The sequence below is a fragment of the Saimiri boliviensis genome, chromosome 5 (assembly GCF_048565385.1).
Source record: "Saimiri boliviensis isolate mSaiBol1 chromosome 5, mSaiBol1.pri, whole genome shotgun sequence".
Taxonomy (NCBI): domain Eukaryota; kingdom Metazoa; phylum Chordata; class Mammalia; order Primates; family Cebidae; genus Saimiri; species Saimiri boliviensis.
Genome location: NC_133453.1, coordinates 132,874,584 through 132,899,623, shown reverse-complemented (window position 1 = coordinate 132,899,623; position 25,040 = coordinate 132,874,584). Strand labels below are relative to the sequence as shown.

At 40.7% G+C, this 25,040-nt stretch overlaps 1 protein-coding gene across 8 annotated transcripts in view; it reads left to right on the top strand.

The window, feature by feature from the left end:
- The window catches only part of DET1 (DET1 partner of COP1 E3 ubiquitin ligase), a 47,226-nt gene that overhangs the window by 147 nt on the left and 22,039 nt on the right, over positions 1-25,040 (top strand). For 2 of the 8 annotated variants that reach the window (XM_074399989.1, XM_074399988.1), the window contains exons 2-5: positions 2,328-2,397; positions 6,963-8,055; positions 11,158-11,345; positions 20,775-20,966. In XM_074399989.1, the coding sequence (XP_074256090.1) occupies positions 2,375-2,397; positions 6,963-8,055; positions 11,158-11,345; positions 20,775-20,966 (1,496 nt within the window). In that variant the 5' untranslated portion in view covers positions 2,328-2,374. The other 6 variants (XM_074399990.1, XM_010349923.3, XM_039479923.2 and 3 more) reach the window with 6 other exon arrangements.

Here is a 25,040-nt window from a genome sequence, read left to right as displayed (position 1 = left end):
CTTACCATTTTTGGCCCAGCCTCCACGCCCGTCAGACCCTCCCCGGCAGGCTCCTCCCCGCATGACGCCGATGCCCGGAGGCTCCGCGGCCCCCGCCCTCCCTCAGAATTCTCTTCCCATTGAGGCCCCGCCCAGGGCTTTTCTTTCCGGGGGCGCCCCTTTGGGCAGAGACGCCCGCCCCTTGGCATCCCCTTCTCGTTTTAGAGGCCGTCGCTAGGAATTGAGGGACATACACACCTTCCCCCATAGGGAAACTGAGACCCAGCAGAGGAAATGGACTTAGTACCGCACAGTGAGTTAGTGTCCCGGTTCAGTCAGGCTTTCTGAACTTCTTTCATTCCGTAAGGTACCAAACGCCTACGGTGTGCCAGCCCTAGTGCTGGGCTCTGAGGATACCGGGTGACCAAGGTAGACCTGGTTACTTCCTATCTGTAGAGTACAGGTTAGCAAGGGAATCAGATTAAACACAATCATGCAAATGAAAGTATAACTACAACTTGCGACGATTGCTTTGGAGAAGACAAAATATAATAATAATGGGGAGTCCTGAAGGAGACCCCACTTAAGCTGCAACTTGAGAAGTTAGGGGAAGAGCCAGGGGAAATGCATTCCAGGCAGAGGGAACAGTCCCTGTGGATGCCTGAGTTGGCACAGAACTTCCTGTTTACATAGGTCCAGTGTTCAAGAAGGAAGGCTTACCACGTGTCACACGTGATGAGCATACAGAATGTAGTGTTCCTCTACTGGTCCTTGGGACCTCACCATCTAATGAGGGCCTTAAACATAAGTAAAATCTTCATCTCAGCTGCTCAACTCTACTTACGTAGGGTAAGAGCAGTACGTAAGTGATTGGATATGGCAGGGTTCCAGTGAAACTTTACTTACGAAAACTGGGAGTTGGGGGTCAGGCGTGGTAGCTCATGCCTGTAATCCTAGCGCTTTGGGAGGCCAAGGGAGAAGGATCACTTGAGCCACGGAAGTCCACGGTGGTGCCACTGCACTCCAGCCTGGGCAAGAGAGTAAGACCCCCCCAAAAACTGGGAGGTGGGCTAGATTGGGGCCGACCGAAGTAGTTTGCAGACCCTTGCTCTAGTCTAGATCAGAATATATTTTATGTCCTTACTCAGTGCATGTAACTCCAGTGCAATTGAAACAAACGTTTTACGAAACAATACTTACCATTACAATATATGACAGCTTGGTATTTTCTATTTTCTATGTCAGTAAAACTATTCACTAAATTCAAGGCCCGATTAATGAGATTTGACTAGCAGTTTGAGAAACTTGCTCAGTCATGGAGGTATGGACATTTTTAACTTGACTGGGTATTATACTTAAAGGTATTTGGAACCTTTTCAGAAGGGGACAGAATATGAATAAATACCTCATTTGTGTGTGTGTGTTTTGTTGTTGTTTTTTTTTTTTTTGAGAGGGAGTTTTGCTGTTGTTGCCCAGGCTGGAGTGCAATGGCTTGATCTCGGCTCCCGGAAGCCTCCACCTCCCGGGTTCAAGTGATTCTCCTGCCTCAGGCTCCCAAGTAGCTGGGATTACGGGAATGTGGCACCATGCCCGGCGAATTTTGTATTTTTAGTAGAGACGGGGTTTCTCTATGTTGTTCAGGCTGGTCTTGAACTCCTCACCTCAGGTGATCCGCCCGCCTTGGCCTCCCAAAGTGCTGAGATTACAGCTGTGAGCCACTGTGTCTGGCCCATTGTGTGTATGTTTTAAAGTGCAGATTGGTTCCAGTCACGCCCCTGCTTTTCAGTCTTTTTCTAGGCCTCTCTTACTACTCTGTGCTTCCTGTACTCTAACGACCTGGAATTACTGTGTTTCCCAAATGTGCCATGTCGTGCTTTTTTTTTTTTTTTTTTTTTTTTTTTTTTTTTTTTTAGACAGAGTTTCGCTCTTGTTACCCAGGCTGGAGTGCAATGGCACGATCTCGGCTCACTGCAACCTCCGCCTCCTGGGTTCAGGCAATTCTCCTGCCTCAGCCTCCTGAGTAGCTGGGATTACAGGCACGCGCCACCATGCCCAGCTAATGTTTTGTATTTTTAGTAGAGACGGGGTTTCACCATGTTGACCAGGATGGTCTCGATCTCTCGACCTCGTGATCCACCCGCCTCGTCCTCCCAAAGTGCTGGGATTACAGGCTTGAGCCACCGCGCCTGGCCGTGCTTTTTTGAAGTATGTCTTTTAGGTACCTATTTTCTGTTTTGTTCTTCTTTTACTTTGTCTAGTGTATTCTTATCCTTCAAGGCCCATGCCAATTGTTGCTCCATTAATTCATTTAAAAATATTTATGAGCACTTAACTGTCCCTTCTCCTAGGTGCTGGGAGTACAGCAAGGAATTAGACCAGTTCCCTGCTCTCTGGTATGGGGGGATGGATACTAAAAAGGTAAACAAATAATTTAACTTCAGAAAGAGATAAAGGCTATTAATACAGTAGGATATATCAGTAGATTCATGTGGGCGGAAGTAAGGCGTCTGGGGAAGATTTCTGAGGAGGTGCTATTTTAGCTGAGACTTGAGTGAGGAAACAGGCAGATATTTCAGCACTTAAAAGATGTTCCACTTCTTTCTGCCTCCATGGTTTCTGATGAGCAGTCTACAGACATTTGAGTTGTTGTTCCTCTAGAGGTGATACATGGTTCTATCTGGTTACTTTAGAGATTTTTACTGTATATCTTTTAGTTTTTTCCACTTTAGCTATGATGTGTCTGGGCATGGATTTCTTTGAATTTATCATATTCGGGGGTCTCTGAACTTCTTGAATTTGGGGTTTATATCTTCAGCCAAATTTGGGAAGTTTCCTTCCTTTCTTCCTCCCTTCCTATGTTCCTTCCTTCCTTCCTTCCTCTCTCCCTTCCTTCGATCCTTCCGTCTTTCTTTCTCTCTTTTTTTCCTTTCCTTCCTTTCTTTGTTTTCTTTTCTTTCTGTCGACGAGGTCTCACTCTGTTGCCCAGGCTGGAGTTTAGTGGTGTGATCTTAGCTCACTTCACCCTCTGCCTCCCAGGCTGACGTGATCCCACCCACCTCAGCCTCTTGAGTTAGCCGTGACTGCAGGTGCATACCACTGTGCTCAGCAACTCTGTATTTTTAGCAGAGGTGGGGTTTTGCCGTGTTGCCCAGGCTGGTTTTGAACTCCTGGGCTCAAGCAATTTGCTTGCCTCAGCCTCCCAAACTTCTGGGATTACAGGTGTGAACCACCACAGCCAGCCATTACAGCCATTATTTCTTAAATTTATTTTTGTTTTTGGGTTGTACATTCTCATGATCAGGGTGTTAGACCTTTTGATATTTTCCTTAGGGCCCTGAGGCTTTATTGATTTTGTTCAGTCCTTTTTGTTCCCCCTCTCTCTTGTTCACATTGGGTAATGTATACTAAAATCTATCTTCAGGGTGACTGACTCATTTCTCTGTTGACTTCATTCTGCCCTCTTGAGCCCATCAGTGAGTTTTTCATTCTTTTTCAGATTTTTTTTTTTTTAACTAGATTTTATGGAAGCTAGAAGAGTTTTCTGTGCTGGTTATTGCTTTACAGCTTCAAACTTCTTATCTGGATCTTTAAGAAATATCTTCTGTTTTTTAGCCGAGACTTTGTTTTTCCATTATTTCAAGAGTGTTTGTGATTGCTTGTTGGAACATTTTTATAATAGCTACCTCAAAATCTTTGTCAGAGAATTCCAACTTCTGTAGCATTTTAACATTGGTGTCTGTTAATTGTTTTTTTTTTTTGGATTGAGTTTATTCCTAGTACTTCAAATGCTGAATAATTTTGGATTGTATCCTGGACATTTTGAATATTATAAGTTGATAGGGCTTGTTTAAATCCTAAGAGGAATACTGGTAATTTTTGGCTTGGTAGGCAATCTTCCTAATTAGCTTTAGGAAATTTGCAATTTGCAACTCTCTTTCCTTAGGCTATGATTCTAATGGCAGGTGAATTTTTGAAAAGTCTTTGCTGTGTTATTAGGATCTGTCCCATGTGTGTGACACTCAGAGGCCAGTCTGAGATCTAGATGGTGGTGATTTTAGTTCTCAAAGCCTTTAGTATGATTTGGACCAGATCCACACGTGTGTAGCTTGGGAGCCAGCTTGGGAGTTGATAAAAACTTGTGATGTTAACTTTTCTGGCTTTTCTCCCTCTGAGATTACCCCAGTACCTTCTGGTTCTATTGGGTTTTCTTTCCCTTTTGATCATCTGATGACAAAACTGGGGCTTTAATTATCCTTCCTTGCAAGACACTTAATCTCCAAGCAGCAGGAGGACCAGGGGAGACAGTGTTAACCTCACTGTCCATTCAGTGGTACCTTCTTTTGAGCCTGTTGGTTTTTCTCATATGCCTGTCTTATGCATTCTCTCTAGGTTTTATAGCTGCCTTTTTAGTGGGAGAGAGAAGGTGGCGTTTGCTTATTCTGTCTTATCTGGCAACAGCTTTATAACTTAAATTTTTCACTAAATGCCATTGACTTTCATGGCCTGTGATTTAACTTTGATTTGAATCAGGTATAATAAAACATTTAGAAGACTATGCCGTATAACAGATGCTCCATAAATATTAAAACTTATTTTTATTGTGATTTTAAAATAGCACAACATTTACCATTTAACCATTTGTAAGTGTACAATTCAGCAGTATTAAGTATATTCACATTGTTGTGAAATAGATCTCAAGAACTTTTTTGTCTTGAAAATCTGAAAGTCTAACCCATTAAGCAGCACCTTCCTTTTTCCCCTCCTGCTAGTCCCTGGTAACCACCATTCTTCTTTCCGTTTCTGTGAATTTGATTCCTTTTTCTTTTTTTAATGATAAGCACTTTGAATTTAAAAAATTTTGTTTTAGAAGTTGGGTCTTGCTCTGTTGCCCAAGCTAGACTCAAAACTCCTGGGCTCAAGTGATCCACCTCAGCCTCCCAAGCAGCTGGGATTATAGGTATGCGCTATTGCACCTGGCTGATTACTTTTGATACTTCATTTAAATGGAATCATACAGTATTTGTCTTTTTGTGATTGGCTTATTTGACTTCACATAATGTCCTCAAGGTTCAACGATGTAGTGTATGTCAGAATTTCCTTCCTTTTTAGGGCTGAATAACATTCCATTTTATGTGTATACTACGTTTGGTTTATTCTCTCATCCATCAATGAACTTTGGGTTGCTTTCATCTCTTGACTACTGTGAATAGTGCTGATATGAACATGGGTGTGCAAATATCTCTTAGAAATCCTGCTCTCAGTTATTTTGGATTTATACCCAGAAGTGGAATCACTGGATAATATGGTAGTTCTCATTTTTTTCAAGGAAACTTCATAGTTTTCCTTAGTAGCTGTACTGTTTTTCAGTTCCACCAACAGTGCACAAGGGTTCACCTTTCTCTTCATCCACGATACTTGTTATTTTCTTTTTTTAAAAAAGTCATTCTAATGGGTGTGAGGTGATATCCCATTGTAGTTCTGATTTGCATTTCTCTGATGATTAGTGATGTTGAACATCTTATCTTTTCATATGCTTCTTGGCCATTTGTATAGGAGAAATGTCTATTCAAGTACTTTGACCATTTTAAAATTGGGTATATGATTTTTTATTGTTGAGTTATAGGAGTTCTTTGTATGTTCTAGATATTAACCCTTTATCCAGTATATGCTTTGCAGATACTTTCTTCCGTTCTATAGAAAGCCTTTTCACTCTATTGATTGTGTCCTTTAATCACAAAAGTTTTAAGTTTGATATTTTCTCATTTGTCTCTTTTTGTCTTGGTTGCCTGTGCCTTTTGTGTCTTATCCAAGAAATCACTGCCAAGTCTGATGTCATGAAGCTTTCCTTATATTTTCTTCTAGTAGTTTTATAGTTATGGGTCTTAATCTATTTTGGGTTAATTTTTGTATAGGGTGAAAGATAGGGTCCAATTTCATTCTTTTGCTTTGCATGTTGCTATTCAGTTTTCCCAATACCATTTGTTGAAGTGACTGTCCTTTTTCTATTGAGTAGTATTAGTACCTTATCAAAGATTGTTTAACCATATATGCCAGAGTTTATTTGTGGGCTGTTTATTTCACTGGTCTGTGTTTGTCTTTATGCTGGTACCACAATTTTTTGATTACTGTGGTTTTGTAATATATTTTGAAATCAGGAAGCTTGAGTCTTCTTTGTTCTTTGTCAAAATTATTTTGGGTATTTGGAGACCCTTGAGATACCATATGAATTTTAGGATGAATTTTTTATCTTTGCAAAAAGTGATATTAGGATTTTGATAGGGTTTGTATTGAATCTGTAGATTATTTCAGGTAATATGGACATTGTAACAGCCCAGTCAATATTTTTTTTGTTGGAATTAATGCACAGTGAATATGATTTGTTGTTGTTGTCTGAGATAGAGTCTCACTCTGTTGCCCAGGCTGGAGTGCAGTGTTGTGATCATGGCTTACTACAGCTTTGATGTCCTGAGCTTAAGGAATCCTTCCACCTCAGCCTCTCAAGCAGCTGGAACTACAGGCACGTGCCACCATGCATGGCAATTTTTTTTTTTTTTTTTTGTAGAGAAAGGCTTTTGCCATGTTGTGCAGGCTGGCCTTGAACTACTGGAGCTCAAGCGATCCACTTGCCTCCGCCTCCCAGAGTGCTGGGATTACAGGCGTGAGCCACTGTGCCTGGCAGAATGCATCTCATACTGTTTAAATTCGCACTTGCAGGTTTTTTGCTGTTGAACATTCCCAACAGCTGAGCATACTTGGAAGGGATCCTAGTGAACACTAGATCCTTCCCTTAAATCTGTTTCTAGGCTTAGAAATGTTAGCATCACTTACTCACTGTAATCTGCGAAGCAGTAATGCCAGTCACTGCTATCTTGGGAGCTCCTAGTTTCAGGATATAAGAAGGGAAATCTGTTTGACTTGCATATATTTATGTTTTGGTAAATTTTGTTTCATTTTCTTGACTTCTACTTTACTTTTCCATGTAGAGATGTGATAATGGATCATCATGTTTCCACCATCAAACCTCGAAGAATCCAAAACCAAAATGTCATTCACCGCTTGGAACGGCGGCGGATCAGTTCAGGCAAGGCAGGTACCCACTGGCACCAAGTCCGAGTGTTCCATCAGAATGTCTTCCCCAACTTCACAGTTGTCAACGTTGAAAAGCCTCCTTGTTTCTTGCGTAAATTCTCACCTGATGGACGCTACTTTATTGCTTTTTCTTCAGACCAGACATCTCTTGAAATCTATGAGTACCAGGGCTGCCAGGCAGCAGAGGACCTACTGCAGGGATACGAAGGAGAAATCCTGTCCAATGGCAATGACCAGCGGTCAGTCAATATCCGGGGCCGGCTCTTTGAACGCTTTTTTGTCCTGCTACACATTACCAATGTTGCAGCCAATGGTGAGCACCTGAATCGGGAGTGCAGTCTCTTCACTGATGACTGCCGGTGTGTCATCGTGGGCTCAGCTGCTTACCTCCCAGATGAGCCTCACCCTCCATTTTTTGAGGTATATCGGAACAGTGAATCAGTGACCCCCAACCCACGGTCCCCTCTAGAAGACTATTCCCTGCACATCATTGACCTTCACACTGGCCGCTTATGTGATACACGCACATTCAAGTGTGACAAGGTGGTCTTGTCACACAACCAAGGGCTATACTTGTACAAAAATATCCTGGCCATCTTGTCTGTGCAACAACAGACCATCCATGTCTTCCAGGTGACTCCTGAAGGCACTTTCATTGATGTGCGGACCATTGGTCGCTTTTGCTATGAGGATGACCTGCTCACTGTGTCAGCTGTTTTCCCTGAGGTACAGCGGGACAGTCAGACAGGCATGGCCAATCCCTTTAGGGATCCTTTCATCAACTCCCTCAAACACCGTTTGCTGGTGTATTTGTGGCGCCGGGCAGAACAGGATGGTAGTGCAATGGCCAAGAGGCGCTTCTTCCAGTATTTTGACCAACTGCGGCAGCTGCGCATGTGGAAAATGCAGCTTCTGGATGAAAACCATCTGTTTATCAAGTACACTAGCGAGGATGTAGTAACACTGCGAGTCACAGACCCATCACAGGTATGAGGTGCACTCCTACCTTTTACTTGTCCAATTTCCTTGTCAAAATGGCAAGGTTTCTCTGTTTGCTTATAGCCCACCCCTCAGAAGTAGACATTTCATGGCAGGGCATGGTGGCCCATGCCTGCAATCCCAGCACTTTGGAGGTCGTGGTGGGTGGATCACAAGGTCAGGAGTTTGAGACCAGCCTGTCTAACATGGTGAAACCCCGTCTCTACTAAAAATAGAAAAATTAGCCAGGCGCAGTAGTACATACCTGTAATCCCAGCTACTTGGGAGGCTGAGACAGAAGAATTACTTGAATCCAGGAGGCGGAGGTTGCAGTGAGCCAAGATCGCGCCACTGCACTCCAGCCTGAGTGACAGAGCAAGATTCTGTCTCAAAAAAAAAAAAAAAGAAATATACATTTCACATAGTCTGAGTTGACATCCTAGGGCTCAAGCTTAAAATCAGCTCCATTTTTCCCTGGTCGTATGTATTTATCTGGACAAATGGAAGCTAAAGTTCAAGTCATTGACAGGAGCTTAGTCAACTGATTACTGCCCTAACTCTTCTGCAGAGCATTTTCAGTACTCATAAAATGGAAGCCCAAATGGCACAAGGTCAAGGTTTGGACTACTTACGGATAACCTGCCTTAATTTTGTAAGATTGTGCTTATTGGTATGGCTGTTTTAGTTCTGGCAATGAGAATGAGTACACCATACAAAAAGAAAATTCTCTAAGTAACCCTACTTTCCTCCTTAAGTGGTTAATGTCTATTTACTTCTCAGTGAAGTCCTATTTGTAAGGTAACTAATAGGTGCATTCATGTGGCAGAATTCAGTTTTGTGACTTTACCCTGACCTTGCCCTCATGCTGGGACATAGGTTGTAGAGCAGTGGTGAGATCATAAGGAAGCTGAAATTTATGATCCATGAAGAGAGTCATCAGGACAGCAAGTTTTAAAGGTTTTCCAGTTTCGGAGAAGAATGCCTTTCTTTCTGTAGAGGGAAGAAGCATTTCCTGAAAACTAATAAGGTGATATAAGGAGCACAAAACTGCTAAGATTTAGGGGTTGAAACACTGTGTTGAAATTTGGGGTAATTTGGGCATTTGTCTTTGAAAAGCTCTCTACTTCAGTGTTGACCAAGTTACAGAACTACCTTTCTACACCTTTGTCCCCTACTTCTCCTATTTGCAGATTGTCTCCGTAGAAACTAGTTTGGAAATTCAGAACAGCCAGCAAATAGTAAGCCACAAAGTCAGCTGAGTTTGGTATTTCTTATTGACCTGTAGCCGATTCTACTATTAACAGATTCTGTGCAGGGCATCGTGTCCTAAAACCTCACACCAGCTACCTGTGGTAAAATATCTTCTAACATTTTCCTTCTGAATTGTAGTTTATGTGTTCTAAAAAATAAAAGTAGGGGAGTAATATGGTTAGAGATCATTTTTTGTGGGTTTTTCTTCTTCCCTATCAGTGATGACGTCACCCATTGAGCAATCACGGGTGAGCATCTGGTTCATCTTATGTATCATGGGATATTGCAGTGAAGTCCTTGACTTTTCTACCCTCCTGTTACTTTATTTCCCAGTCTGCCTTGGAGGGAAGGCTAATAAATGTTAGTGTAATTCCATATCCATATAATTATGAGAGATTCTGGTGAAGCCCTGATAGGATCAAAGTATTGTCCAGGGCTATAGAAAGGACAGGAATCAATCTTTTATTTAGGTTTGAGCTATAATTACCTTTTTATTTTGGAAGGAATAAGTTGTCTGTGACTGCTGCCTTTGAGATTATCCTTTTCTTCTTTGCTAAAAGGTGACCTAGTTTTTTCTGGTAACTACAATAAGTTGTAGCTGGAGACATAACTAGGGCTCTATGTTTTGCTTACAGGGTTTGTAACTCTAAACCTAATCTTTCTGCCCTAGTTGTCCTCCACACTCCTCCCCCAGTTTGATAGGTTCCAGTAAGATTAATAAGTAAAAAGTACATCCAAAAACAGGCCCTCGGTAATATTATGAGTATTATTCTCAGGTTACCCTCTGGCCTCTTTAATTTACACCCAAATTTAATTTGCAGGTGACTGCAAAAGCCATGTAATATAAGCTCTGAGAAGGATTACTTGCTAGTAAAACAGGTGGGTCGAATGGCTCCAGAAATTGGTAATAGAGATTTAAACTCAATCATAGGAGGCTGAAGTACTAATCCTAGTGGTCTGAGAACTTCTAGAGTCCTGTTAGAAGTTTGTAGTTAATTAACACGTCTACATTCACTGTAACAAAAATTAGGAGTTCTTGGAGCTTCCTTGTTTAAAGGAAGACAGCTAGCCACCGAGGGGCCCAGTTAGAAAAAGCAGTACTCTGCCACCTATGGCATTTGAATGCTTTCATATTCCCCCTCTGATCTTAATTGCTACCACTCTCAAATGTATTTTACAAATGCTCTTGGTCGAAAGAACATTTATGAAGAAAAAAGTGGAAAATACCTATCTGATTTTTCATTTGTTCAGCAGTACCCTGCCTGTATACAACTTGCCTGAGCAGTTTAGAACGTGATGTCCTTAAGGTGCCTCTCTGTATGTTAGAAATATTAAGAGGGGAAATAAGTGCCCCTAAATTGAACTTTGAACTGTACACATACAAGAGAAAATAATTTGCCAACAGGCAGCCCCAGGCTGCAAATCACTTGCTCAGCAGGAAAGAAAATTAAATCTGGCATTTTAAAAAATGTTTTTATCTCAGGATGGGTTGGGGAGCAAGTAGGGGATAAACACTTGGAAAGAAAAATACTGAATTTGCACAGTTTGAAATGAAAATTTAAAAGCTTTTTATACTTATATGCTGGCCATCTCAGTGATTCTAGCAGCACAGATACAGTGGGAAACCTGGCAACATTGAGGCTCTCAATTGATAAATCCCACTGTTGCTTCCGCTTTTCCCAGAACCACTTGGAGCCATGTTTCCACCTTAGTGGTAAAGCTGAGGTGTTTGCTTGTTGTTGTTGTTGTTGTTGTTGTTTTGTTTTGGAAAATTCATGCCTTGAATTTTAGCCAAGTGATAAGTTTCCTAGGCATGGCATTATACTCAGCTGTCCCATAGCTCTCTTCCTTCTTTTGCAGGCATCTTTCTTCGTGGTATACAATATGGTGACAACAGAGGTGATTGCTGTGTTTGAGAATACGTCAGATGAGCTTTTGGAGCTCTTTGAGAACTTCTGTGACCTTTTTCGTAATGCTACCCTGCACAGTGAAGTCCAGTTTCCCTGCTCAGCTTCCAGCAACAATTTTGCAAGGCAGATCCAGCGCCGGTAAGCTGTTCCACCAGACTCAACAGTCTTAATTTTTCTTTAGAAAAATTGGTGTTAGGCCAGTAGCTGTTTTCTCCAGGAAACCTCTTATTCTGTCTGTCTGCATAGCTTTAGTTAGTCTGCCTGTCTCATCCCCTGTTTCTTCCTGAACTTCTTTCTATCTCAGCACCTATGGAGTTATTTGTGCATTGTCTGTGATTCTTCCTAGTCTGTATGTAAACTGCAGAAATTAGAGACTGTGTCATCATTTATGGCTTTGTCCTCAGTGGTACACTGTCAAGCACTTATGTTTATTAAATGACTAAGGAAATCATTTTAGAACTCTTCATTAAACATGATTTGTTGAACACATGTATTTATCTTTTCTCCATCCCTAAATCCCACTAAAATGACAATAAAGGAATAAGAGGTATAAACCTGTAAGAACAAAGAGAATAAGAGAGGACATGATGGGAGACAGGACATACTAACCAAGTTTTAAAAGCTGAAAAGCCAATGAATGAGTGAGAACTGACTTAGCATACCTCAGAGAGCAGAAACGCAAGGCTGCAGAGCTTAGTCATCAAGAAACAAGCTGCCTCACACCAGAGAACTCTGGAAAGGGCCAGGAAGTTAGAGGTCCTAGGTGCCCCTGAAGGTACCTCTGAAGGTATCTGTGAGGTAGGCTGAAATGAGGAGGATTGGTAAAGTTCTTTTCTTCTTCTTTTTTTTTATACATAGTCTCACCCTGTTTCCAGGCTGGAATGCAATGGCACGATCTCAGCTTACTGTAACCTCCACCTCCTGTGTTTGAGCAGTTCTCCTGCCTCAGCCACCTTAGTAGCTGGGACTACAGGTGTGCACCACCATGCCTGGCTAATTTTTGTACTTTCTAGTAGAAACAGGTTTTCACCCTATTTGACAGGCTGGTCTTCAAACTCCTGACCTCGTGATCCACCCACCTCAGCATCCCAAAATGCTGGGATTACAACTGTGAGTGGTAAAGTTTTTAAAAGGAGCAGTCAGACCCTCTAGATCCATTTTCTAGGTCTGCATAGCCAAGTGACTATCTCTTCTACCTCTGCAAAAGGCTGGAAGTTTATTCTCTGGACAGATTGAACCAGATGGGCTCTGGTCTCAGGTTCATGAGGTATATCTAAAAGTAAGGATAAGACATGTTATGCCAAAAACAAGAATTAGGAGAAAGTTGACGTGCTGAAGGGTAAGACTCCTATCCCTCTTCCTAGATATGGCATCCGGGCTTATACTCTCCAGGCAGGAGATTAGAGATTTTTCCCTAGGGAAACTGACCAACACAAAGAGGAGACTTCCAGATATTGACACTTGGAGTCCCTTTACAAATTACTTAGGTCCCCCTAAATATATGCGCACCAGTCAGCAAGGCTCTTCTATAAGCCAGAGCTTCTAATAAGTGCCATGGTGCATTACTGTGAAACACATACTTAGTTTGGGCCAAGGGCCTAAACTGAATCCTACTTTAGTTAGGCAGTGCTTTATCATATTTCACGTACTTAAATTGTTTCCCTTACTTTAGACAGTAATGTTAATGGAAAATACCTGTTTTTAGGTCCAAAGATAGATCAGACCATAGTGAGTGGATGAATCAGAATAAGCATTACTGCCATTGGGAAAAACAAATAATTCAGTGGCATCATACTTTCATAAAAAGATAGTACTCAATTACAGATAGATGGCTATTGATTGCAGACAACTGACTTGCATTTTCCTTTTACTTTGGTTCACACAAATCTTCTGCCTTACTAGTATCTCTTCAGTATAGAAAAATTTTTAGATGCAGAACATGGGACAGATTTTGCTTTTTTCATTTTGGGATGAATTTTCTTTTAAAATTTCTTCAAAATGAAGCAGATAATTAACAAGTAACAGTCTGAGTGTGGTGGCCTGTGCGTGTAATCACAATACGTTGGAAGGTCAAGGCAGGTGGATCACTTGAGCCCAGGTTTCAAGACCAGCCTAGGCAACATGGCAAGACCCTGTCTTTACAAAAAATAAAAAAAAATTAGCCGAGCATGGTGGCACATGGCTGTAGTCCCAGCTACTAGGGACTAGGCTAAGGTGGGAGGATCACTTGAGCCTGGGAGACAGAGGTTGCAGTGAGCCGTGAGTGTGCCACTGCACTCCAACCTGAGCGACAGAGCAGGACCCTGTCTCAAAAACAAAAAATAGAAGCAACAAAAGATAGGTACACTCAGTCAACACATCAAAGAAGTCACTAGATGATAAGCTCTATGAGGGCAGGGATTTTGTCTATTATGTCTACTGCCATATCCACAACACCAAGGGCAGTGTCTGTCCAAGTGGGAGGAGCTCAGTTGTTATTTGCTGAAAGAATGAAGTTATCTAGAATTAAGGGAAACTATTTTCCAAAAATTCCTTCGGAATACATCTGGAATTAAACAAAATTACAGAAAGCTCCAGAAAAAAACTGAGGAGAAAGGTCATATATTCCAGCTCAGTGATCTTCAGAGTTTTCCTTTACTATCAAAAGATTTTGAAAAGCTGTGGGTACCCTGACATATTTTTAAGTTGATTTTTAATTTCTTTTCCTGTTACTACTAAATTTAAGTAGTTGTAGAGGATGCTATTTTCAGTGTATATTAAACACTGACATTTAAAATAAAGTTATTCCAACACTTTAAAATATAGCAAAAGGGTGCTAATTACCATAGTAATTTGGTATTCAAGTATTTTATATGAAAAGTTCATAGCAAAGTATACCCAAAATTGGGAATTTTACATTGTTTCTTCTAATTCTCAAATTTATATATCTATTCTATCTCCCCAACAGAATTGTATGCTAATATATTTTGTTGACCACTAATCATACTTTGCTACATTGAAAATATAATGTATATATAAAGTGAAATTTTTTTTTTTTTACTTCTTGTGAACACAAGGTTCTAAGTGCTAAATTTTATAGCAATCTTTTCCTGGTAATATTCTGATAAAAATCAATGAAATTGGGAATTTTATAGGTCAAAATAAATGTTCAGGAATAAAAATGGACACCAGGGATCATGAATCATTTAAGGAAAGCCTTTATCCTAAAAGAGACCGACACAAAACAAACAGAATAAGGAATAAAGAGTAAGCAAACAGGCCTGGCATGGTGGCTTATGCCTCTAATCCTAGCTCTTTGGGAGGTCGGTGTGGACCGATTGCTTAAGCTCAGGAGTTTGAGACCAGCCTGGGTACCATGGCGAAACCTTGTCTCTACAAAAAACAAAAAACATTATCTGGGTGTGGTGGCATGCAACTGTGGTACCAGCTACTTGGAGGGGCTGAGGCAAGAAGATTGCTTGAGCCTGGGAGGTGGAAGTTGCAGTGAACTGAGATCAAGCTGCTGCACTCCAGCACTCCAATGTGGGTGACAAAGTGAGACCCTATCTCAAAAAAAAAAAAAAAAGGAAACAGTGTTACACTCACCAAGACAATTGAAGTTCTAAAAATAGGAACATTCCTAGAACAATGAGAAATTTTTGAAAATTTAAAACTTGTTAGATATAGTGGAGGAACCCTCCAACAAAGTAGAGTAAATACGTAAGAGACGGGACACAGAAGAGAAATATTAAAAAAAGAAAAGGAGTATATGCCTAGGAGGTCAGATATCTGGCTAATTCCTGAAGGAGCAGTAGAGAAACAAAGTGGAGAAATAATGAGGTAGCTTCACAGAACTGAAGAACATACATTTTTAGATTGGCAGGACCATCCATTGTTGGAGCTGGCTTGTACTGGCTCATGAGACCTGACTATTAAACTTTCAGGAATTTTTGCAAGCTGATTGTTAAACAAAGTTGTTATTAAATGTTATTTCCGATTTATTTCTTATTTTACTGTTACTTAGGCTCTTGTGGTTATTTGCATCTGTTTTATCTATATGGTGTAAATACTATATAATGATGTGCTACTGCTCATTTTTTGACAACTGCACATTCAGTAATGTCACATTGTACCTTGGTCATAGCAGGAAGATTTACTCCACATAAATCGGCAAGCACTACAAACCATGGCTTTTTTTCCCTGAAAAAAATTAAACCTTTACCCGTGCACCAATGGATTCACCTAGTACCCAGTACAGTCAATGAAAAAGACCTGCACCGAGAGGCATATCGTTGGAAAATTTTGGAACATTGTAGATAAAGAGAACATTGTAAAAACTTTGAGAAAGAACATGCATTTCGCAAGTAAAAACAATAAGTCATCATAATTGCATTAAACTTATCAATAATACTGAAAGCTTTAAGTCATTAAAATCATGCCCTCAGAATTCTATGAAAAGAGTGGTTTGCAATTTAGAATTCTATATCCATGTAATAGGGTGGAATGGAGAAATTTTCAAACTTGTAAAGTCTGGAAAGATTACCTCTCATGTACCTTTTCTAAGGAAGCCTATGGAGGTGTACTTCAGTAAACCACAAAAGAATGGTATGTAGAAAATAGTCTGACACTGGAGAGAGGCAAAGAGAGGATAATGGTAAAGGGAATTTGCAGAATGACTGTCCACTAGTCAGACCAGATGGAAGCAGGAGAGTGGAGGAGCCTAAGAGGAGTGTGTCCAAGGGAAAAATAAAATGGTTAGAATACTGGTAGGTACGAGTATATGAAGAAGAGATTGTCAGTTCTTTCCTAGTAGAGTTGGCAGCCTTCACTGAGAAGGTGATAGATGAGCAAAGCTTTTGAAGGAAGTCAGGGAGCAAGCCATGTGGGTAGCAGGAGGAAGAATATACCCAGCAAAAGGAATAGCATATCTAAAGGCCCTGGGTTGGATCTGATGCATTTGAGGGACACCAAGAAGGCCAGGGTGGCTGGATTGGGGCGAGCAAGGGGTAGAGCAGTTGGAAATTGGCAGGGAACATAGGCACATACACAGGGCCACTCTGTGGCTTTGGCTTTAACTAGATGAGGTAGATTGTGCCATGTTTCAGCAGAGAAGTGACATAGTCTCACTTATGTTTTAACAGGGTCACCTACTCTGTTAAGAGTAGAATGTAGGCAGGAAGGGTGGCAACAGGGATACCAGTTAAGAGACTGTTGCAGTGATCCAGTGATGGCATTCTGTTTCCTGCCACTAGGATTTAAGTTCTTTACTGTTCATTGATGTATCCTAAGCACTTAGAGACTGGCACATACCAGCTCCTCTATATTTGTTGCTTAACAGTGGTGGCTTGGATCAGGGTGGTAGCATTGGGAATAGTAAATAATTATATTCTCAATGTATTTTGAAGGTAGAGCCCAATAGATTAATGGAGGATGGTCTATGGGCTGTGAAAGAACAAAGTCAAAGGTAATTCTAACATTGTTGGATTGAACAGCTTGCAAGAGAGTTGCCATTAAACGGTGAACCTATGGGTGGAGCAGGGTTAGGGGAGAAGATCAGAAGTTCCGGAAGTGGAGATGTCCCATAGTTTCTCAAAGGAGTGTTAGCTGTGTCACAGCCACTTGACAAGTACAATAGGTACTGGAAATTAACTATTGGAGTTAGCAACATGGAGATCATTAGTAACCTTGACAAGAGTAGTTTGGGTGAGATGGTGGGGTGAAAGCCTCTTTAGGGTGGGTTTAAGAAAGAATGGGAGGAGAAAAGTTGCACAGTATGGAAAAGTGTTTTGAGGAGTTTTATTACAATGGGAGCTGAAAAGTGGTGCTTTAGCTAGAGGAGTAGGTAGTGTTAGATTTTGTTTTTGTTATTTTTTAAATGGGAGGAAAAAAATGGCATGTTTGTATACGGATGGGATTGACCCTGTAGATAGGGGGAAACAGTTGAGGAAAGTGGAAGAACTGCTTAAGTGTATGGGAGGAGTTGGGCGCCAGCGCACAGGTGGAGGGATTTGTCTTGCATGGGAGCACAGATGATTATGTATCTACAAATGTTGGGTAGATGTGCTGATGGGAGCTTTAAAAACGTTATCTTCTGCTAACTTCTGTTTGTCAGTGGCAAAGTAAGCAATGCCATTAGCTGAGTGAGCATGGAGGAGGGGAGATGAAATAATCATGGAAGAGAATGGGAGTCTGGAAAGACTATGGAAATGTAGCATTAAGTGCCCTGCAGCATTAAGGGCACACATAAACGTCATGGCCACAGGTTTAAAGTGAGCATTGTATGATTTTCTACAGCCGTGGAAAAAAATGAGTGGTACAGGCCTGGAATAGGTAGAGTTAAGCCTAACTAGAGGTTATAGTTTTTCCAAGCAAGTACCACAAAACAAGAGAATTCAAGATTGTTGAGGATGTATGCAATAGAGTGATTTAGTGATTTCATCTTATGTGGAAGGAAGGAAGAGAGGACATGATGAGAGTGTCAGATGTCAAGAAATTGGTAGAATGCATGGATTATAGGTCCTGTGGGGGTTGAAGGATTGCCAAAGTTGGGATGAATAGAGGGATTGAGTGGGAAAGATGGGAGAGAAGTTGGTTGGAGAGCGTGATGGTCTGCCCTGTGACTAGAGAGGGGTTGTAGTTGTTGGTAATGGTAAGGTTGAGGGTGTGACTGTGAAATAAGTAGTTGAGGTTGAGAGGAGGTTAGGGAACTAGTAGGAAGCTATGATGCTGTAAAGGACATCTCTAAGGATTTTGAAATTTCCGAGAATTAGGAGAGGTGTAATTGGACAACAGTGACACTGAGGCAGGAGCTAAAGTGTGAAGACATCAAAGGGAGTGACTGCTTTTAATCAGTGGGGAGCCTGGAGCGCGGAGGTGGGAGATGCTGCAGAGGAAGAGGAACTGCTTCAAGCTGTAGATTAACGTAGATGCTTTGATTTGTGGTCATCACAAAGCTGTGAGTTAATGCCCATCACTTTACCTCTGAAAGCCAGGGAGTCTCCGGGCGCGGTGGCTCAAGCTTGTAATCCCAGCACTTTGGGAGGCCGAGGCGGGTGGATCACGAGGTCAAGAGATCGAGACTATCCTGGTCAACATGGTGAAACACCGTCTCTACAAAAAATACAAAAAATTAGTTGGGCATGGTGGCGCATGCCTGTAATCCCAGCTACTCAGGAGGCTGAGGCAGGAGAACTGCCTGAACCCAGGAGGCGGAGGTTGTGGTGAGCTGAGATCGTGCCATTGCACTCCAGCCTGGGTAACAAGAGTGAAACTCCATCTCAAAAAAAAAAAAAAAAGCCAGGGAGTCAGTGAGTCAGGCAAGGCTAGAATCTAGATTATGAGATGGTGCTAGATTGTTGCTGAAAACCAGAGTGCCCAGGATTTTTTATTGCAGCTCAAACTAAAGGGAAAAAATAAGCTCTATTTGGCCCAAGGTTTATTTTTATGTTTTGTACTGAGGCTGTGAAAATTACTGTCAGGAGGCGTAATGGAAAAGTGGTGTTGCTTGCTAGACTTTCTTTGTGGGGAGCAGAAAAGTGTTCACGTCCATCTAATACCATAGGTTAATAGAGAAAATAAAAATCACCCTCAACTAATTAATCTCTCTGGTCTCACGAAAGTCAAGAACATTGAAGTTTTTTATTCCATTTATTTCACGGATGAGACGTTATATTTTTCCCCCAGACTAAAAAAAATTATATACCCTTGATTGTTGAACCATATGATATGTTTGAATATAGAGGTTTAAAAAATATCTACTGATAGACAATTGACATTCTTTCTGAGAAGCTGTAGGAAAGTGAAAAATAAAAAAATTAAAAATGTCATTCTACAACTATTAACATTTTAATGTATTTCCGCCAGTCTTTGCTTTAAGTGTAAGTTTTTATTTTCTTTGTGTTTTTCGCCATATTATATAGATAGTATTCTATCCTTGTTTTACTTACATGTTAAACATTTTACCTGTTTCTGTATAATCTTTGAAAATGGTAGTTTTCCGTTAGCTTTTTAGTTTTTTCTTCCTCTATAAACAATACTGTATGAATGTACACAGATTTTTCTGCATGTAGGAGTGAGTCCTTAGGGTAAGTTTCCAGAAGAATAGAAGTACTTGTCAAAGAATATTAAATTTAGTTTTGTGGCTGGGCACGGTGGCACACACCTGTAATCCCAGCACTTTGGATGGCTGAGGCGGGTGGATTGCTTGAGGCCAGGAGTTGAAGACCAGTCTGGGCAACATGACGAGACCCTGTCTCTACAAAAAAATAAAAAAAATTTAGCTGGACGTGGTGGCATGTACTTAGCTGAGGTGGAAGGATTGCTTGAGCCCAGGGGAGGCAGAGTTTTCAGTAAGCTGAGATTGTGCCATTGCCCTCCAGCCTGGGTAACACAGTGAGACCCTTGTCTGAAAAATAAATAAATACAATTTAGTATTCTTTACAGTTAGGAGAAGTAACTGTTCTGTCATTATTTTCATAGATAAGTCAGATATATGACTTGGTCTGTTACTGTTCTTCTAGATCAGGCGTTCCCAAATTATGGCCCGCGGGCCGCATGCGGCCCCCTGAGGCCATTTATCCGGCCCCCCACCGCACTTCAGGAAGGGGCACCTCTTTCGTTGGTGGTCAGTGAGAGGAGCACAGTATGTGGCAGCCCTCCAACGGTCTGAGGGACAGTGAACTGGCCCCCTGTGTAAAAAGTTTTGGGATGCCTGTTCTAGATACTGGTGTTTCTGCAGGAGTATAGGTAGCTAGTTTCCAAATTTTATTTAAACCAAAAAAAAATGGGTAATTTATTTGTGAAAAGGCTTGCTGGAAGTTGGTGATCCCAAGAAGAGTCAGAGAGAGGCTGACCTGTTCAGGGTTCTCTGTTCTCTATAACTCCCCCCTAATTCAGTCTAATGCACTTATTTGGGGAAAGTTAAGTTGTTGACCTTTTTCCCCAGTTGAGCTGTTATTAGAAAACAGTAAAAATACTTGTCATAAACTAGTTATACTCATTTTAAACTTGTTTGTAGAGTCTTTGTTGACCTTTTCTAAAGTGGGGGCAGGTTTGGTGGCTCATGTCTGTAATCCTAGCATTTTGGGAGGCCAAGGCAGACAGATCAGTTGAACTCAGGAGTTCGAGACCAGCCCAAGCAACATGGTGAAATCTCATCTCTATAAAAAATACAAAAATTAGCTGGGTGTGGTGGCATGTGCCTGTAGTCCCATCTACTCCAGGGGCTGAGGTGTGAGGAACGCTTGAGCCCGGGAGGTCGAGGCTGCAGTGATCTGAGATCATGCCATTGTATTCCAGCCTAGGCAACAAACCAAGACCCGGTCTCAAAAAAATCTCCCCCAAAGCCCAAACATGTTTCTAAAGTAATTTGTTGTTTTCCATTTTTAGTTTTATGTTTTGCTTTTTAAAAGTATTTGTAGCTGGCCAGTCTTGTAGTGTGTGAGAGAGAGTTCTGTCTCGATTCATTACCTAGGTTTTAATGTGTATGTGAAGAATGAGTTGTTCTTAGACATGTATTTGTCAATTTAAAATCCAAGACAGCTTTGCGTACCCACTAACAAAGCCTTCTTCACTGGCTCTTTCATTTAGATTCAAAGACACTATTATAAATGCCAAGTATGGAGGGCACACAGAGGCGGTACGCCGGCTGCTGGGTCAGCTCCCCATCAGTGCTCAGTCTTACAGCGGTAGCCCCTATCTGGATTTGTCTCTCTTCAGTTATGATGACAAGTGGGTATCTGTCATGGAGCGGCCCAAGACTTGTGGAGATCACCCAATCAGGTACAGTGTCTCTACTATAGCTACAAACTGCTCAAGGGCTACAGATGGCCTGCTTTCTTCTTCTGGACATCATTTCATTGTGACTGTCTCCACTTGTACTCATGGGTAGGACTGAAAAGCCAGGCTACTTCTATAATGCAGTGAGTGCTTTGATCATTTAGGTACTATTCTCATAAATTATTCCTACTCCCTGCTTCTCATCAGAACATCTAATTCAGATAAGTGTTGTCCTCTTTTAATGGTTTCCAGGGAAGGAAGCTGTGCTTTCCCATTTAATAATCTAATACCATTCCATAATAGTTTTTGGTTATTGAGACCTTATAATTATGCATCTAACATGCATTATTTTATCCTACCATGTTACCTAATAGAAAAAATATCAGAGACAATTTGGGGAACTGCTGGCAGGTTTAGGAGAAATTCATACTTCCTCTCTTGGAGGAATTTTGGAGTGTAGATTAGTGTGTTATTGTTGGAACTTTGAAACTGACCTCTTACAAGAAATTCCTTCCTCACAGAAGTCCAGTTCACAGACCTATCTGTCTCTCCATGTATGGACCTGTGTGCTGTTATAGTACTAGGGGGAGGAGCTGGAATTACTGTCACTAGTGGAGTTACCCCAAGGTGGGTGTGTTCCTGGAGCTCTGAGCTGGAGCTTGGAAGGTCTTTTTGACGTAGAAACAGTGGTAGTTAGAGCTTTATCACAGAATATTTCATCATCAAGCCTCATTGTGTATTAAATGGGGCTGTATGACATATCCTGTATAATTAATCATTTATAATATTTTTTTGGGAAATTAGTCAAGTTCCAAAAACTAGTTAATTTTTTTTAATTATGGAAAGTTTTTAACATATACAAAAAGTAGAAGAGTGTAATAAACCTTCATGTACCCATCACCCACTTCAACAATTATCAGCTCATTGGCACTCTTTTCTCACCTATTTCCATCAACAGCACTACTCCCTCCCCTTCCAACCCCTGTCCTGGGTTATTTTAAAGGAAATCCAAGTTATCCTAGTAAAACAAGTAACACCATTATCCCATCTTAAAAAAATTAACAAAAAATTTTTAGTATCTTTAAATATACAGTCAGTTTTTATATATCCCTGTTGTCTTGTAAAGATTCTTTTTATAGTTTATTTGTTTGCATCAGATCCAAACAAGGTTCACGCATGGCATTCGGTCGTTGTTCCCTTCAGTCATTTTTTTTGTTGTTGTTGTTGTTTTGAGACAGAGTCTCACTGTGTTGCCTAGGCTGGCGTGCAGTGGTGCGATCTCGGCCCACTGCAGTCCTCGCTCCTGGGATCAAGCGATTCTCCTGCCTCAGCCTCCCAAGTAGTTGGGATTACAGTTGCCTGCCACCACACCAGCTAATTTTTGTAATTTTTTACAGAGACGGGGTTTCACCATGTTGGCTAGGCTGATCTCGAACTCTTGATCTCAGGTGATTCACCTGCCCAGCCCCCCAAAGTGGTGGGAGTACAGGCTTGAGCCACCCCTCTTAGCCCAGTCATTTTTGTTTTATAGGTTCTTCTTCCCTCTTTTATTTTCTTTGCAATGAAATTGTTGAAGAAACCAAGTTGTTTGCCCTCTAGCATTCTCCAAATTCTAGATTTTGCTCATTGCATCCCTGGGGTAGTATTTACTATATTTCTAATTTACCCGTATGTCCTGTAAACCGGGAGTGAGATTTAGAAGCTCAAACAACTCACTTTAAATTATAATCCCTTTGTGTTTGGGGATTGTGGGAGTAAGGCCATATGCTTTTTACACATAAAAAAGATGGGCGTCATCTGGTGTAAGTCAAGTACCATGAGGTACATTTCTCTCTCCTTTCTGACTTTCCTACCTTTCTAATTGGAGAAGATTAATCTAAAATCTGGAAATGCCATTGTTCCTGAATAAAGAGGTTTCTCTTATAATTCTTCTTTATATTTTTAATCTAAAATGAGAAATGTAAGGCTATTAAGGGCATTTGAAGAGAGAATACCATTACGCCAATATCTTTGTTGTATAATCTAGTCTAGCCTTTGTCAATATTTATATTTATATTTATATTTAAATGATGTTAACCGTGATTACAGCTGTGTAAATATAAATATAATTTTACACAGTTGTAATCACGGTTAACATCATTTTTTGTAGTCTGTCTTTATTTTATAAACATTATTTCATGTTGTAATTATGCACAGTCCTTACAATTACAGTCCTGATGGCGGTGTATTATTCTGTCAAGTAGATGTACCATGATTTATTTAACCATTCCCCCATTACTGAGGATGTATTCTCTTTCTGCATTTTTACATTAAAACAAATGCCATAGCAGTCCTCTTTATTCATGTACTAGTTATTTCATTTAAATCAAATTCTGAAGATATAAATTCTTGGATATGGGATTGTAGAGTTAAAAGGTATAGATATCTTTAGGTCTGCTTATATATTGGATTTCCAAAAGGAGATTATAGGTCTCTTTAATTCAAGGCTTTTTATTTTTTAGAATCCTCCCTGCCCCTCTGCCCCCACCTGCCTCTGCTGTTCAGCCTCCACTCACTCATCATCTGTAGTTCCCCAAACCACAGGGCATTTATTTTGCATATGGTAAAGACATTTAAGTACCGGGATGGATGGAAGCATCTTTAGTCTCACGTATTAGAAGAAAAGTTAAACACTATTTAGTATTTTGTTTCTATGCATGAAAAAGAACCTTTTAAAAGAATTTATTCTTAAAAATGAAAAACGCAAAAGGTGAGCCTAGATCCACACTGTCTAATATGATAGCCATTAGCCACATGTGACTATTGAGGACTTAAAATGTGGCTAGTTCAAGTTGAGGTGTGCTTAAGTGTCAAATACACACTAGATTTCCAAAATAAAGAGAAATATCTCACTAATATTTTGATATTGATTATAGATTGAAATTATATTTTAGATATATTGGAGTAAACAAAATGTATTATTAAAATTAATTTCCCCTTTTTATTTTTACTTTTTTTAGTATGGCTACATGAAAAATTAAAATTACACATGTGGCTTGCATTTTGTTTCTAGCCTTGGCCTAGACAATCTTCAGGCAGGAGCATCTGGAAGCGGAAAGGCTGTAATTCAGGCTAAAACTGAGTCATCTCAGGAAAGAGAAATGACCAGTGACTCAGTACAACATAGTTAGATTTATAATTACTCTTCACTAAATGAGCTGACCATACCCAGGTGATTTTATAGTTCTGATAACCTGGGGCTATTATAAAAGGAGATTTCATTAATAAGATAGAATAATGAGTTGCCATATTCCCCTGCTGTCTACATTTCAGTTTGATGTTGAATATCAATACTGTCCCTTCTTTCTCTGTCTCTTTCCTTGTTCTTTTTAGGTTCTATGCCCGGGACTCCGGCCTGCTCAAATTTGAGATCCAGGCAGGGTTACTGGGCCGCCCCATCAACCACACAGTGCGACGCCTTGTTGCCTTCACCTTTCACCCTTTTGAGCCTTTTGCTATTTCTGTGCAGAGGACTAATGCTGAATACGTTGTCAACTTCCATATGCGACACTGCTGCACGTAGGTGCCTCACCAGAGCCAGGTTTTTTGGTCTTCCAAGACTTTGTCACCCTCTTATCTCAGTGGACTCCAAAACAAAAGCTCCTGACTGCTAGCTTTGTTAGTTCCAGGCTGGTGTACCTCAGATGGGAGAGAGCCAGAGAGAGGAGTGAGGGTGGCTCAACCTAATGGAATTTTTAAATTGTATACAATACTTTTATTGATTGATATAATATCCTCTTGCCTTTTCCCTGTGGGAATGCCCAGCATTAATTAAGTCCATTTCATGTTTGCTTTACTTTGCATTTTATTGCCGTGAAGATGAAAGCATTACGCTTTTAGCCCCTTCTTGTCACTTCTTTGGCATTATGGTTTGCATCTGAAAACAGTTAAATCATGTTTACTCATGAGAACTATGTACATCCTTCCCATTTAGCCAATAAGCACGGCTATCTTTATAAGAGAAAAATAAAGCCATGATATTTTCATACTTAAATATATGTGGTTCAATGACTGCTTTATGTTCCTATCATACCCAAA